The sequence below is a fragment of the Urocitellus parryii genome, chromosome 5, assembly GCF_045843805.1.
Source record: "Urocitellus parryii isolate mUroPar1 chromosome 5, mUroPar1.hap1, whole genome shotgun sequence".
Lineage (NCBI taxonomy): Eukaryota > Metazoa > Chordata > Mammalia > Rodentia > Sciuridae > Urocitellus > Urocitellus parryii.
Genome location: NC_135535.1, coordinates 19,618,843 through 19,635,440, shown reverse-complemented (window position 1 = coordinate 19,635,440; position 16,598 = coordinate 19,618,843). Strand labels below are relative to the sequence as shown.

Genomic DNA, 16,598 nt, shown 5'->3' with positions numbered 1-16,598 from the left:
CTTGAAACCTTGATAGAAAGTTTTCCTTGCTCTAATTTTGAGGAAAAGAGCAATTAAATCAAAGACTTTGGTTTAAGCAGCCATCATGTACTGAGCACCTAATATACGCCAGGCAATGGGGCTTCAACAGTGCAAAGGGATTGATGTTTGCAGTCTAACACACAAGTCCTGAGTTTTCCTGAAATTAATATGAAATGTCTGGGTTATCTGTATTTGAAGGATAGGGAACAGAAAGAATAGGACAGCACAGCCTTCTGTCAGCTCTTCAGTCTCTAATCCCCCAAAAAAGGTTATCATGGGCAGAGCTTAGCTTCTGTGACCCATGGATTAGAGAAGCAATCTTAACCTCTCCCTGCATCTGCACAAAGCTGAACAGGTTTGCAAAAGTAATCCAAAATATTGTCAGGTTCTCAAATTCCTTGTCTTCAGAACCTGCTGGGAAGTGGGCCTAATCTCTTATTGCCTCTGGATGAGGTGGTGGATGGGAGGGCTTTGTTTCCATCTTGGAAACGAGCAGGGGCCATGAACTGCTGTTAATGCCACACATTTAAATACTGTACTTTGTTGATTTTGTTGATGTTCAGCTGTGTCCTTTTCCATATGACCATCTTTAACCATATTCTCTGTGTTCGAGTAGATCCTTTACTGAAGAATCTATCTCAAGAAATAATAGAATTACTCAAAAAGATGGTTGGGCTCGAGAGCTTCTCATTAGCCTTTGCCTCTATACAGAAACAGGCTAATGAGAAAAGGGCACTCCGGAAAAAGAGGAAGGCTCTGGAGGTGAGTTTGCTGCTTGAGAAAATGGCTTGTTTGCTGGGCTCAAGCTTTTTTAACCACAGGTATGTACACACTTGTGTCACACTTACCCAGAAGATGACTGAAGATTTGAGAGGTAGAAACTTGATAGCAAGAGTTCCATATTTTCATTAATAAGCATGTATTACATTCACAATGTTTAAAGGTGAACATAGGGGCATGTTTGGGGAACTGGTTTAACGTGTACTTTAAAAGTAATAAAATTTCTGTTCTCTTTTCAAGTTTGTAACCAATCCTGATATTGCTGCCAAGAAAAAGCTGAAGAAACATAAAAATAAAAGTGAAGCAAAGAAGAGAAAGATAGAATTCCTGCGTCCAGGCTATAAAGCCAAGAGGCAAAAAAGCCACAGCCTGAAAGATTTAGCAATAGTGGAGTGAAGGCTCCCTGTCCTGATACTGGAGCATAATTCATAGTCTTAGTTCACCTCAACACATGAACTTTCTGGTATATTTTGCTGGGCTGAAATCACAACAGATTTTATTACTTAAGTTAAACTTTGACACAGAATGTGTAAATACATAGTTTAATGTAACCATGGTCATTTTTAATTAAAATGTTTAAACTGTTACTGTTATCTTCATTGTCTAAAAGCATGTGATACTACATGATAGAGTTTAAAAGTTTTTTTTTTAATAAAAAGTTTAAATAGCAAGAAAAAATGTAGCAGGAATAAATGAAACAAAATATTTATGGAGAATATATAAAGCTTTATCAGAAGGCATTAGGAAAGATCTGCACAAGTAGAGAAAATATAGCCATGTTCATGGATAGGAAGATCTATTATAAGATGCTAGTTTTTCCCAAGTCAGTCCCACTGATTAAATGCACTCTGGATCAAAAACCCAAGAGTTCTTCATGTTAATCTAATTAATCTGATTCAAAATTTATTTGAAAGTCAAGATAGCCATGATACTCTTAGAAAAGGATGATAAAGGTCTTACCCAACAGAAACCAAAAAGACATGAAGTGCCATCTATAGAAGAAATGTATGATAAGACTTATTACTTCATTAAAAATTAAGAAAATGAAAAAAACACAAGGTAGAATATGGCAGATACCATATTCTACTGCCAAAGGATTAGTAATGTCCACACTAGACAATGATACCTATGAATCAAAGATAATCCTTTGACAATTAGTTGATATGACTGTATAGGTTCTTCAAACTAGGGATTGAATTCAAGGGTGCTCTACCACTGAGCTACCCCAGCCCTTTTTATTTTTTAAGACCAGTTCTCACTGTAATTGCTGAGGCTGGCCACAAACCTACAATCCTCCTGCCTCAGACTGAGTTTGTGGGATTATATGCATGTACCACCACACCTAGCCAGAAAATGCACTAGAATAACATTCTATTTTTGAATTCTTCAGACAAGGCTGACAACACCAAGTGACAAGGACAGTGGAGCATCTGGAATTCATAAGCCATTTTGGAAAATAATTTAGCACTATCTTACAAACCTGAAGAGTATACTCCCAATCTAGCAGCAGCAGTTCAACACCTAAGACAGACTTAGAGCCATGGATCTGAAGAAGATATGACCAAGAAACAATTCAACTGTACCTCCACAAGAGAATGGATAAATAAAATAGTGGCATATTCATGTAAGGAAATTTCAAAAAACTAAAAACCAGTTTTATCAGTATAGATGAATTTTAGAAACTGTTCAACTGGGGGTAAGCATAGAAAAATAGAGTTGAATATCTGTAATAAACTCAGGAAAACTTGCAGGTCTGGAAAATATATACGTGTGTGTGTGTGTGTGTGTATAGAAAAAAATGGGAATGATTTCAAAAATTTCAGCATAGGGTACTTATATTAAACACAGGGTTTGAAGCACATGATGTATGGTGGCAGGGGGATTAAAATGTTCTGTCTTATATTTGGTGTAAGGTTAAGTTTTCATACATTTCATTACAAACCTGAAGATGAGTACACTTGCAACTACATTATTTTATTATTAATAATTACAAAAATATTAAATTTTATAATAAAAATATTTCAATATGTGGCCAAAACTACTAAACTAATAACAAAGAAAAGAATTAAGTGATTTCTTTGAAACCTAGTAATTGTTTTAAGGTTTAGTATTTACAACTAAAAAGCCAGCCACACTTAGAGGAAGCCAAACTAATTGTTGTTGAACCACATGGCATCTTTTGCCTTGCTATACATTTGATATGAAAACAAATTCTTTAGTGCCCCATGTATCTAAAGACAAAGGGAAAGAAGAATTTATCCTATGTGCCAGGCACTTGGCATATATTTTAATTCTCAGAGTACCCCTGAGGGATTCCTAAAATCAAACATGACAGGTTGTAGAATCATGATTACAACTTCAAGTCCAGCGCTTTGTACTTTATAATTATGGAATTATAATACAATATGTGGCCTAAGAATCAACTGTTTGAACACTCACTCATCTATGTTTTGGTGAAGTTTGTGTTTCAAACATGTGTTCTCACCTTCTAAAGGGTCTGCAATGTTTCAAAATGATAAGCACTGGACATCTTGGAAGTCAGATCTAATTAATTATTTCTATTTGACTTAAAGTCCTTGTATTTACTTTCATAAAAATTTTAAAACTCAAAAATCAAAATACTAGCTGGGTGTGGTGGTGCATGCCTATAATCCCAGCAGTTTAGGAGGCTGAGGCAGGAGGATCACAAGTTTAAAGCCAGCCTCAGTAACTTAGGCCCCAAGCAACACAGTGAGACCGTCTCTAAATAAAAGATTTTAAAAAGGGCTGGGGATGTGGCTCAGTTGTTAATTACCCCTGTGTTCAGTCTTCGGCATCGAAATAAATAAAAATAATAAACATCAAAAAGAACACATGTATCACAAGATATTGAACGCATCTTTTTTAAATAAATATTTATTGAGTGCTACTATATGCCAGGTGCACCACACTAGATGCAAGGAATACTAACAGTAAATTAGATATGGTCCCTGCTCTCACAGAACTTATATTTCCAGTTTAAAGTGCATGTCAGGTATTCAAGATAACAGAAGTAATTCCACTACTTGATTTCTCATTTCTTTAGTGAGATCACAACACAGCACAACTACCAACCAGAAATATAAAATATAATGGTAGAGATGAAGGAACTTTTGGTATCTTCTGTCCAAGTCTCATTTTACAGAAACAAAACTGAAAGGTAGCCATTTGGACCTAGAGCTTCTGTTTTGATTTCAAGTGTGATGCTTTTGCCATGACCAGGCATCTCACAAAAAACAGTATTTGGATTTATTTTAGAAATATCAATATTTGAACCCTAGTAGCATTATCTATGCAGTTATTCCATGTTAGACAAGGATCTTAATCCCTATTAGTGTACCCTCTTTTATCTCATCCTATTCTTTATTATAAACCAGAAGAATCAGAATCATCCAGGTACTAGGACAGTACTCATGCCTCAGAATTCAATTTGGCAGGCCCTTATTCCCCTCTCCTACTATTTTTCACACTGTTCCTGAACTGCTAGAGAGTACTTAGGCCCTTGAGTACAAGCCTAGCACCTCAAGTTTATAAGTAAACTAGCATTTCATAGTCATGTGCCATTGACCAGAAGAGAACCCAAGTCTGAACTGCAGAAGTGCAATTCTCCTAGATTTGTATCCCACCATTTCAACTATGGTTAGATTCTGATGGGCCATAAAGTGCCAGGTATCATACTGGATAGAAGGGATATAAATATAAAAAGACAGGTCTTGTCCATCAAAGTGAGTTAATAGTTACATTAGAAACACTTGTGCCTGGAGGAAAATACTCTCCAAAAAAGAATTCAAAAGAGACCAGAGGAAGGAAAAAAATAGAATCCTGCAGGTGAAAAAAGAAAGCTGAATTCATTTGCAATGGGAGAATGCCTATAAATTTTGAGGGAAAGAAACCAGAGGAAAGAGGATGAGAACCATGAAATGAACCACTAGTATTTTTGAGACTTGGGGGCACAATGGCATATAGTTTTTTTTTGGCAGTTCTGGAGATAAAACCCAGGGCTTTGTGCATGCTACACTGTACTCTACCCCTGGGCTATGTCCCCCAGCCCTTTTATTTGAGACAGGATCTTGATAAGTTGACCAGGCTGGCCTCAAACTTGACATCCTCTTAACTCAACCTCCTGAGTAGCTGGAATTACAGGCATGTGCCACTGCACCCAGCTTAAGCTCTTTATACCAGCACTAATTTTTAAAATGCTGGTTGTTTAACTTGAGAAAAAAAACTCTCCTCATTTTAATAATTGCTATGAAAGAGCTATATCTACCACTGTTCACACTAGTTTATCCTGTCATGGACTGAGTAGTTTGAAAAGTTGCTTTGAACAGGCTTTTTACAACAACCACAGCTTAGCAGTAAACCTAATTTGTAAAACCAAGAATGTAATTTCTTCCTTTAGAATCAATAAAATAAAATAACCAATAAAATAAGATTTTTACTTTTAACCAATTTACACTACATTTACAGGTAGATAATGCAAGATACTAAAGACATCTTTTATAATGCTGCTTTAAAAATTTCCTTTAATGTGAATTTTTCTCTTTATTGTGCTATAAATATCATCAAATATGCCCATTTAGGATTGTTTTTACTGTCACTGATCAGTTTTACAAGTATAGACAAAGTTATGACATTATTTTAAATGTTCTGCAACTAATTATCATAATCTTAAGAGTTAGGTTATCTGTGTTGTCAATGTTCAATTTTTAGGAATATATAGCACAATTTATGAAACAAACTTCTGACCCAGAAGTTTTACTTTGAGCCCTATTCCTACCTACCTCACTAGTATGTGGCCTTGGGCAAGCCAATGTATCAGCACTGCAGGTACACATTCATGAAGTTACATTACAGTCTGTCCCATCTACCTCACAGGGTTTCCTTATAAACCGATTAGATCAGTATTATAAAGCTCTTAATAAAGTACTATAAAGTTACAATTATAGATAGTCAATGAAGTTAGTCAACAAAATATTCATGCCTATAATCAAAAACTTTTAAGTAAAACAGTTTAATATAAAGTGGTCAGCTAAGCAAATAAAAATTATATATACTGTGCTTCTAGCCTACTCTCTGGAGTCTAATCTTTGGAAAGACTTAATTCATTTTAAAGAAGAAAAAAATCTTGAGTTAATATATGTGTTAATGACACAAACAAGATGCAACCACTAATTCAAAAATAGGCGGGCTTCCCCCCAAGAAGAGTACATTCTTTAATAGAACTGTATTTGAATAAGAATTCCATACAAATAGAATATATACCTTAACACAAGAAAGCAAGGAAAGAATGTTTTTACATTACATAGAATACCCAGATGATTCATCAAGTTACCCCTCTAACCAAATACTTCATTTTTTGTATTTATTATGAACTTTGTAGTCAGTTCAGTAATATGCCAACAATCGTGTGGTTTCAACATTTAGTGATATGAAGCACACCTGCCTGTTTCCAAAGAGAATGTGATGCAGCCTTCATTTCAGAGGAGCTGAAGTGATTTAATTACTGTCTGCTTTTTAATGTTTCAACTAACCTGTAAAGAGAAAATGAAGTTCCATGAAATTAATTTTCAGGTATAAAGCATGCACATTTATAATATAAATTTTATAATGGAGGCAGATTCCAAAGCACATAAAATGATGAATGCTAACACAAATTAGGAGGAAGTTATGGACTCAATTTCCATGATGGTTATTATAAGCTTTGACTTTGTGATTTGCACAAATAATCAAAAAAAGACCGAACTTCTATTTTCCAGGCTGCCACTACTGTAGGGCTACATGTGGATGATTCAGAGGTGAAAACTAGTCTCATTCCTCAAGGAGCTGATAATCCAATGAACAAATGCACAAATCAAACAATTACAAGTCAGTGTAACAAGTAGTATGTCACTGATTTCTAACAAGGTCACCTAGCAACATGCGGAAAGGTATGGGAATGGAGATAAATCAGGAAAAATTCTTGAGAATGGCAGAGAGCTGGATTTATTTAAATAACTATAACCAGGTAGATATGGCTAAAATAAAAGCAGATGTACATGAAGACCAGTGAGAGAAAAGGCTGGGAGAACCTGTGTGATAAGCTGCTGAGTTGGCTTCTAGAAATACAATACTTGCCATTCCATTGCCTCATCAAGGCCAGTGCCTTTGGTTGCTGATGTTTTGAATATCTGCCATTTTCGGTCCTTCAAGGCAGGTAATCCAAGTGAGTTTGCCATCTCTGAGGGAGTCATAGCCTGCTCCATGTCTTGTTTATTTGCAAACACCACTAAAATGGCTTTTCTCAGCTCTTCTTCCTAAATAAAATGGAAGATATTTAATTTCCTCTAATCAATTTGCTCCCTTGAGTTTATGGAAAAAATACCAAAAACTACATTACTTTAAAAGTACATATAATGTTTATTATAAATTATTTCAAAGTACAGAAAAATACAAAGAAAGATGCTTCATCCATAATCCTACCTCCCAATCACCATTGTTAACATTTGGAATATTTTCTACCAGTACTGTGGTTCTAAAGATATTTAGTTTACTTAGTTAATACATTTTCAAATTTAAGATTACATATAATTCTATACCCTGCTTTAAAAAAATAAACATGAATCTTTCTCCAAACCATAAAAATTTTTCAAAAAATAAATTAGTGACTAAATATACTTTACACTATGGGTATATGTACCATAAATCATATAACAATTTTATAGCACTGGACTCTATATTCTTTCACTTGACAATTAGAAAAATCCAGGTAACAAGGTGTTTGTACAGAAATCTTTGAATCTGTTCTCTTAACACAGTTCTCTAAAACTTTATGTTGAGGATTTGATAAAGTGAAAAAAAAATAATATAAAATAGCTTTCTAGAAAGGTGGTAACAATTTTTACTCCACCAACAAATCTAAATTTTCAATATAACCTTAGTATACCAGAAAATTATTTTTCCAAACATAGTTCTAACTGAATGTTTGTTATTAGGCCATTAGAAATGCAAATGTTATTAGCAATGTGTTTCTCTTATGTATACTGCCTTTTACTCATTTTTCTACTAATTCGAAAAAGGTCTAGATATGATTAAGAACAGAAATTCTAGCCAGGTGCAGTGGCTGTAATCCCAGTGGCTCAGGAGACTGAGGCAGAATCTTTGAATCTAGTTCAAAGCTAGCCTCAATAACTTAGCAAGACTCTAAGCAACTCAAGACCCTGCGTCTAAATAAATTATGGAAAGGGCTGGAGATGTGGATCAGTGGTTAAGCGTCCCTGATTCAATACCCAGTACAAAAAATGAAAAGTAATTCTTAAGTCACTGGTGTTTAGTAAGTTCTAATTTCCCGTTTTTACTCTTAATTACATTTGGTATATCTGGGTTTTTTTTTTTTTGGGGGGGGGCAGTTCTTTGTGTTTATACAATTAAATCTAATTAACAGCTTATGGCTGTTACTTTAAAACTCCATTATATATAAGACAAATAGTTCTTTATATTTGAATTTATCTACAAAGATCTTATAATAAATATGATGCTATAATGTAAAAAATTAAGCATAAGTTTAAAACTACTAAGTTTGAAATTTATAATTTGGAAACCATTACAAAGTCAGTAGTCCAAGAAATCAGAAATCTAGTGTCCTCTCTTCTGAGAATGGTTTTCCTTAGGTATCAAGTGGTCTAGAACTTATATTTAAGCATTCAATGACTGGGTAAATCAGAAATATATTTTTGGTGTGAAAAGGAAATTTAACTATCTGATCTTCTAGAGAAAATGCAATTTCATTATTAAATTAGTCATAGTATATCTTGCTGTTTTCATTTTTAAAAATTACTTAATGCATCCTCTGAATGTCAGCCAATACATCATCTTAAGCTCAATGAATAAAATGTACTGAGTTCTTCCACACATCAAGATAAAGTCAAGGAACTTATATTTTGAGGGGAAAACATACATAAATAAACAAATACATTTAAAAACTAAGAGCCTGGTGCATTGGCACATCCTGTAATTCCAGTGACTCAGAAGGCTGAGGCAGGAATATTCAAAGTTCAAGGCCAGCCTCAGCAACCTAGTAAGACCATCTCAAAATAAATAAAAAGGACTAGGGATGTAGCTCAGTAGTAGGGTACCCCTGGGACTAACCCCCAGTATTGCAAAAAACACAGTAACAACAAATATCTAAATAGAGAAACAGTAAGTGATATAAGGAATACAGTAGGGTAAGGGGTTAGAAAGTAACTGAGAGTACTCTTTCAGGAAGAGTGTGTCAGGAAAAAAAAAAAAAAAAAGGTCCAGAAAGTAGCAATGTAAAATTTTGGGGGAAGAGAATTCTAAGCAGAAGGCTCACAGGTATAAAAGGCCCAAGTATACAACTTAGTATGCTCAAAAAACAAAGATCAATGTGACCCAGTAGAATGGTACATGCTTATGATCCCAGCTATTCAGGAGGCTGAGGCAGGAGGATAACAAGTTTGAAGTCAGCTTCAGCAACTTAGACTCTGTCTCTAAATAAAAATAAAAACTGCTGGGGATGTAGCTCAGTGGTAAAGTCCTCAGGTTCAATCCCCAGTACAGCCAGCAACCTAGAAATACACGGTTTTGACAAGTCTCTCTCCCACAGAGGAGTTTCAGTTATTTTCTCACTATTTACCCTACTTTATTCTTTATTCCATTTATTGTTTCTTTACTTAGTTTTTAAATTATATTTCTGCTTCTAAAACAGCTAAAAATAAGACATTTTTTAAATGTCACATCATAGGGGCTAGAGTTTAGCTCAGTGGTAGAGGGCTTGCCTTGCATGCATAAAACCCTAAGTCTGATCCCTAAAACCACAAAAAAAAAAAAAAAAAGGAAGAAAGAAAAAGTGATGGTGGGATACATCATAGGACTGACTTAAGATAGTTTTAATAGTTGCCTTAAGAGACCTCTGAACTTCTGGAAATCAAAGAATCTACCTTATAGGAAGTTTCAGGGTTAGGGTTAGATTTCTTTTTTCCCCCATTTCCAACTGTATTTCTGGAACAGGAAGTATTGTGAATAAGAGAAAACATTGAAACATGAAGGAAAAAGTCACTGCATTCTTTTTAATTATTCCTACATGTGATAATATACTCTGGAAGTAGCAAGCAAATGTAAATGATTTCCCTTCATCTTAAAGTGTTAGTTTACTTACCTCCAACATGGCAACTAACTCTGATTTAGAAATGCCAATTCGGTCTCGGTCACAACTGTCTACTACATAAATGACTGCATCGGTGTTTGAATAATAACATCTCCAGTATGGCCTAAAGAAAATTCAAAGGGGGAGAATATATAATTATTACTTGAAAGAAGAAACTGACACACCAATTTACTTGCTAGGACTCAGGGCAATAATGAGTGGGTGGGGAAGGCTGCATGCCAATCCTGCCCCACTCATGTTAGAAACAATGCTGTAATGATTTCACTATTTCTGACAGTTATCTCTCATGTCCCTAGGATTTCATGAAGTTGAAAGAATGGTGGTAAATCTTCAATCAAAGGACCAAGGAATTTAAAAATAATTCAAATTTTTTAGGCTGAGACAGATTCTTATCATCTATAAAATCATCAAATTTTCTGATAGAAAAGTTGTACAAAGATCTGGCCAATGTAGCTTATACTCTTAACTAGGAATCCTTCAAAAGGAATGGACTTATTTTAATATGGTTTTATCCAAGTCATTAAATTAATCACTGAAGACACCAAGAAGCAGAAATGGCTAAAATCAGAAATAACCTCAAAAGTGATTTAAGAAATGAAACGCGTTAAAGGAAGGCAGATGTATAGGGAATGTATTACTAATCTCTTACAATGGCAACATAGGAAACTACCATTAAGTTACTAAATATTCATACAAGTCCTGAATTTCCTGAGACATCTATGTTTATATTACCTCTAAATGGAATGTCTATGGGGTATTTTTATGAATTCTCTGTCACACAAAGGAAGGGGCTGATGAGAGCTAAATGGAGGGATAGTTAAAAAACTACTTTAGTAATTAGGTCTTGAGATTTTCATGAACAGATTTTCATTTAAGTGATATCTGAAAAAAATCAGATCTGAAGTGGTTATCTTTAGATTTTAATTCAATGAATGCTCTGAGGGAATAGGCAGTTTCAAATTTTATAATATTTTAAACTTAAGTAACTCCCACTCAGTTTACAATAGAAGATATGCTTTGGTTTATTGCTGTTAACAGTTGACCAAAAAAAAAAAAGTTAAATACTACAAAATAACCTGGTATTTAAACTATACCTGATACTTGTCTGTCCTCCTAAATCCCAAACTTGGAATTTAAGGTTTTTGTATGTCACCGTCTCTACATTAAATCCAATAGCTGGAAGAGAAATCAAATTGGTAAGTATGTGTAGACTAATACATTCTACTTTCAAGTGTCCAATTCAATTGAGTTTTAGCAATTAACAGTAACTGTTCAATCACATTATCGGCTGGGACATTATTATTTCATTTAAGATAATATTCTATGATACACACATACACACAAACTCACTAACAAGATTAGCACCACCTTCAGATTACATAAGAATGATCTGAAATATCTAATTCCCAGATCAATGGAAATCCTATTATATTAAATTCCCTCAGTACTAGCAAATAAAAGTGTTCAGAAAGTTGTAGTTAGAATGTAGTTATATTTACAAAAACTGGAATTTTTGTTGGTAGGTAGTAAATAAATAGGGATCAAAACCAAGAATGGGGCTGGGGCTAAAGCTCAGTGGCAGAGCACTTGCCTTGCAGGTGTGGGGCACTGGGTTTGATCCTCAGCACCACATAAAAATAAAGATATTGTGTCCATCTATAGCTAAAACATATTAAAAAAAAAAAAAAAACAAGAATGGACCAGATGCAGTAAGCACACTCCTGTAATCCCAGCAATTTGGCAGACTAAGGCAGAAGGATTGCAAGTGAGGACCTAAACAACTTAGTGAGAATCTAAGCAACTTAATGAGAACGTGTCTCAAAATAAGTCATAGCTGAATGGTTGAAGGCGCACCACACAGCTAAGGCAAGGTACTACCACTGTCACTGAAAGGAATCTAAGGAGTGGAAAGGATGCTGAAAAAACTTAGGACTGACATATACAAAGAGTACTTACATCTTACAAGATTAAAAATATCAAAGCAAAAAACAACTTACTCTTGTAACTGGATGATTAAAACTATAGTATAAGAAACCTAAGTGGAAAACTAAAAAGCCAAGTTCATGATGTCCTCCTTAGAATTATGCAATTACACAGTGATTACCCTCATTCACCATGATTAAGAGCACTATTTATGTGCAAAGAACAAGAATGTAGTATAAAGAGCTCTCACTGAAATGGGATCCACTATGCACTGCATGGGCCACCGAGAGTTGTCACAGTAGAGATTAGAAATTTTAAGAAGAACCGAGGGAACTGAAATGTACTGAATGTAGCAAAAAGAAAATAACAGATGCTACAGAGTTCAAAAAGTTCTTTTTATAAAAGCTAGACTTTTAAAATCTAGAACCTCAGTAACAATAACTATACAGGCAATAATTTAAATAATCTTGAACAAACTCTGAACTCTTCAATTTAGTGTAAATGTATTAATCTTAAGTAAATTCAGATCAGCAAATGAAAAAGTATAAATAACAGTATTCATAAATAAACAGGATTGTTCCTGGATATTTGTCTAAGACAGCAACAAATGTTTCTTTTGTTATTTTTAAGTACCAGTGTATTTTGACACTCAGTCTCTACAACTCAGATCTTTAAGAGTAATCAATAGAACCCTGCCAAGTGCAATCCCAGCTACTTAACACTTGCCTGGCAACTTAGTAAGGCACTGCCTCAAAACAAAATAAATAAAGGCTGGAGATGTAGTTCAGAGGTACAGAACTTGCACAGCATGCCCAAGTCACTAGGTTCAGACCTAAGTACCACCACCACAACAAAAAGGAACCTATAGAATTACTAAAGACAAACTAACTATGGTTAAAATACAAACAAATTCAGGCAAAAAAAAAAAAAGGCACTTTGCATATGATAATATCACTTAACATCCATATAATTCTTTACACACATTTACAAAGAATTTTTGTTCTGTTTCTCCTGCCTCTTGGTGCTGTGATTGAACCCAGGGCCAATGCTCTACTACAACTAAGTTATAGCCTCAACCCCTACAAAGTATTTTTAAAGTATTTTTGTACACTTCATTTATTTCCCCTCCTCAAGGCCAGTAGATATTTATTATTTTTTGTTTTATCAGTAAAGATACTGGCCCTCAGTAAGATTTAGTGACTTAAATCAACTTTAGCTCTAAACAGCAAACTTGCTTTGCACCCTTACAGGGGGCCTTAAATTATATCAAATTGCCTCTCAGTTTAACTATCGGACCAGGTGCAGTAGAGTACACCTATCATCCCAGTGACTCCGGATGCTGAGACAGGAGGATCACATGTTCAAAGCCAACTTCAACAACCCAGCAGGCCCTAAGTAACTTAGGTAGATCTTGTCTCAAAATAAAAAATAAAAATAGGGCTGGGGATGTAGCTTAGTGGGAAATCACTGCTGGGTCCAATCCTTAGTAATGGGAAAAAAAAAAGAGAAGGAAAAAAGTGTTATTAATATTATATTCATATTAGAAGTTTACAAACCTTATCAATTTATTATACAAATCATTTATTCTGAAAGTTAGATATAAACCAGAAAGCTCCTACAATTAGTTTATTATACCAACACTTACTAGGAATAGTAGTAACAACTTCTCCAACTTGTAATCTGTACAGAATTGTGGTTTTTCCTGCACCATCTAATCCCAAAATTAAAATCCTCATTTCCCGGGTTCCAAAGAGACTGGAAAAAATACTTGAGAAAAAGCCACCTAAAAAGATAATAAAAGCAAAATCATATTCAATATTGTGTAAACCAGATACACAATACATTTAATCTTGTCCTTTGAAAGCTACATATCAAATTAAATAATATATTTTCCTGGTAGATATTTTTGCTTCTAATGAAATGGATTATACAACATCACACAAGTAATTAGTTATATAAAAGATATACTAAATAATTAGAAATATAGTCACTGCTGACATGGGGTTCAGAATACAGATACCTTGACATGGTTTCCTTACTACCCCTAAAAACCAAAGGGCCAGTCAGAAGGGCAGTGGTTTTTCACACATGAAAAGCAATTATTGTACAGCAGCAAAATCACAATGATCTTTAATTACTGAGACTTCTCCAATTAACAATATAACAGGCAGAAGAAACTGACACACAGAGCTAGGGTTGTGGCTCAGTGGTGGAACACTTGCCAGCACGAGTGAGGCACTGGGTTCGATCCTCAGCACCACATAAAAATAAAAAGTAAATAAATAAAATAAAGGCAATAAAGTGCTTTAAAAAAAGAAACTGACACACAAACCAGAAATCACAAGAACTATTTCTGAAAGCCACTAGAGAAAATTTTTTTAAAGCTAGAAATTATAATAATAATAGTTGACAACAAAAGGGTTGCCACACTTTGCTATACAGAAAGGAGATGGGAAAATTAAGAGTTGCCAAGTTTGGAAAATCGAACACACCACGGGCTACATAGAGAAACTTGGAAAAGTCAAAAGAATCTGGGTGTGACTTGACAAAGTCCTCTCTGCCATTTACAGGTAGGAAAGATGCGGAAGAACAAAACTGAAGGGTTACACAAGACAGGTTTAGGGGCTGTGAGCCTCTGGAGCAGGAAGTTTACTCCCGGAAAACCGACGAGGGATTTAAACCAAAGGACAAGCATCTTCATTTGGAAAGTGGTAAACAAGTTCACGAATGCACACCTCCATTTGGTCTCTAGCGGGCACAAGGAACAGTCCCTAGAACTGGAATTCAAGTTTTCATTCACGGGACTAGTAACACCCTCCCCACTTTCAATTTACCCGACTTAATTTTACACGAAAAGCTACAGCAGACCATCAACACAGATGCCAGGGTGGCCATAAAGCGACACTGTCCCGGGCTGGGCTTGTGGCTCAGAGGCACGGAGGAGGCACTGGCAGGTTCGATCCTCAACACCACATAAAAACAAATAAATAAAATAAATGTGTTTTTTTGTTTTGTTTTGTTTTTTAAAGCAACACTCCCGTCGGACTTCTCGAAGTGACGCAGTCCCGACTCCGCTGGGGAGAGAATTCAGCTGGCACTGCGGGGACGGAGCCCCGGTTCCAACGTTGTCAGTGAACCCGCAACTGACACGTCGCTGCGCTTCGCAAGCCCAACTGCGCCCGGCGAGCCGCGGTGGGTATAGGAGGCTGAGGGGAAAGTCGGGGTCACCGAAAAGGACTCGCCGCCAGGCCGCCCCCGACGCCGGAGGGGAAGCAGCCAGAGCAGCGGAGAAGCGCGGAGCGGGGTCCGCCCGCAGGTGAAGAGCCAAGCTGAGTCCCGCACGACCGCCCGGGAGAAGCTGGCCACTCAGGGCTTCGCACCGCGGCCCCGTTCCCCCTCCCGCCCCCAGCCCTGAGCCGCAGCCCCTCGAGCGCGCCCAGACTCCTCGAACTGCTCACCCATGATGACCCGCCAGTCGGCCCTCGCCGGTCCGCGGAGGCAGGCCTCGACTCGGCAACGACTGCTATTCCAGCCTCGGCGCCGCCACCTCCGCTAGCTTTAGCCTCCAGCCGCGGCTCCAAGGCGGTCTCCTCTCAAGCCAGGTCAGCCAGCAACTTCCACGTCGGACTCCCGGCGGGGGTGGGGGCCCGGGCCGCCGCGACTGCGCGCTGGGAATGGCGGCCTGAGCATCCGCGTCGGCGCTTTCGACGCAAGGTCCCGGATCGCCGAGGGTGAGGACGGTGGACGCCAGGATCTTAAAGAATGCAAGAACACGAAGTCGCTCCAGATTCCGATTTCCTGGATAGAAATGGCTTCCGAAATAATGGAATACGAATTTTCATGTTAAATTCTGACACGAAAAATTTGACGAATCAGCCAACTCAGAGAGCGAGTCGAGGACTCAAAGAAGCGGCCGCGTAGGACACCAGCGCCGGCTGCGGCATCGCAGGGCGTGCTGGTCCGGGAGCACCCTGCGCGGGTGGCCCCGCTCTCACCTGTGCTTTCCCCAGAAGGAGATGGGACTACGTAATAATAATGGGAAGACGCCCCCCGCCTCCCCGCGCCACCTGTACTCTGCAGCTTTACACCTGAGGTCGCTACCTGGAGAATTTTTGCCAGGACTAGCGTTAGAGCCCCTACCCTCTCCCTCTGACTCTGGATACCTGAGCGATGTGGAAGGGCTGGGCCGGATTAGAAAGATCGGGGACTTGTTCTCTCCGGGGGCGTCACTTGGAAGTAATGTAGGTTTTGACAGAGGAAGCGCAACTGGAGAACGGGCAAGAGTTCCCTGGACTCTTAATTTGTAAAGTCAAGAGTTTTGGAAAGGTACACAGAAGAGGAAACTTATCCCTTAATCCTAAACCTTCAGTTCCCACTGGAACACACACAACATTTTCTCAGATTTCTTTCCCAATACAAACATTGCAAGTTACGTTTTTATTTATAATAGAAATTGTCATCCATTCAAGAGTTTATGAATTGTCTGTTTTAAGAATTTTTTCAAACTTTTTTTTTAAGTATAGTTGACCAAAATTATATATATTTGTGGTGGACAGTGTGGTGTTTTGATGTATGTACGAGCTGTGATGTGATTATCACAAACTAACACATCCATCGCCTCATAGTTATTTGTGTTAATGAGAAATGATAAGTTCTCTCTTACCGTGTTATTAAATATAGTCACCATGCTGCA

General features: G+C 37.0%; 2 protein-coding genes across 2 annotated transcripts in view; one reads left to right on the top strand and one right to left on the bottom strand.

Annotated features, from left to right (window-relative positions):
* Utp20 (UTP20 small subunit processome component) overlaps nucleotides 1-1,388 on the top strand; it is a 95,206-nt gene extending 93,818 nt beyond the window's left edge. The window contains exons 61-62 of the mRNA XM_026397192.2: nucleotides 638-783; nucleotides 1,042-1,388. Coding sequence (XP_026252977.2) covers nucleotides 638-783; nucleotides 1,042-1,197 — 302 coding nt within the window. The 3' untranslated portion in view covers nucleotides 1,198-1,388. The remainder of the gene's footprint in view (nucleotides 1-637; nucleotides 784-1,041) is intronic.
* A 2,651-nt stretch (nucleotides 1,389-4,039) lies between these two features.
* Nucleotides 4,040-16,181, bottom strand: Arl1 (ARF like GTPase 1). Its single transcript, XM_026397368.2, has 7 exons — nucleotides 16,069-16,181; nucleotides 15,364-15,659; nucleotides 13,551-13,688; nucleotides 11,077-11,158; nucleotides 9,974-10,085; nucleotides 6,934-7,112; nucleotides 4,040-6,350 (listed from the first exon to the last, which is right to left on the bottom strand). The coding sequence occupies exons 2-7, from the start codon at nucleotides 15,365-15,367 to the stop codon at nucleotides 6,320-6,322; spliced, it is 546 nt and encodes a 181-aa protein (XP_026253153.1). The 5' UTR covers nucleotides 15,368-15,659; nucleotides 16,069-16,181; the 3' UTR covers nucleotides 4,040-6,319.
* Between the last annotated feature and the right edge of the window lie 417 nt (nucleotides 16,182-16,598).

Bases quoted from the DNA above. Each gene is read 5' to 3' on its own strand.
- Arl1 (XM_026397368.2), bottom strand. The intron at 11,159-13,550 runs GTAAGTGTTGGT...TTTCTCTTCCAG, and splicing joins AGTTGTTACTACTATTCCTA to CTATTGGATTTAATGTAGAG. The intron at 7,113-9,973 runs GTAAGTAAACTA...CATTTTATTTAG, and splicing joins AGTTAGTTGCCATGTTGGAG to GAAGAAGAGCTGAGAAAAGC.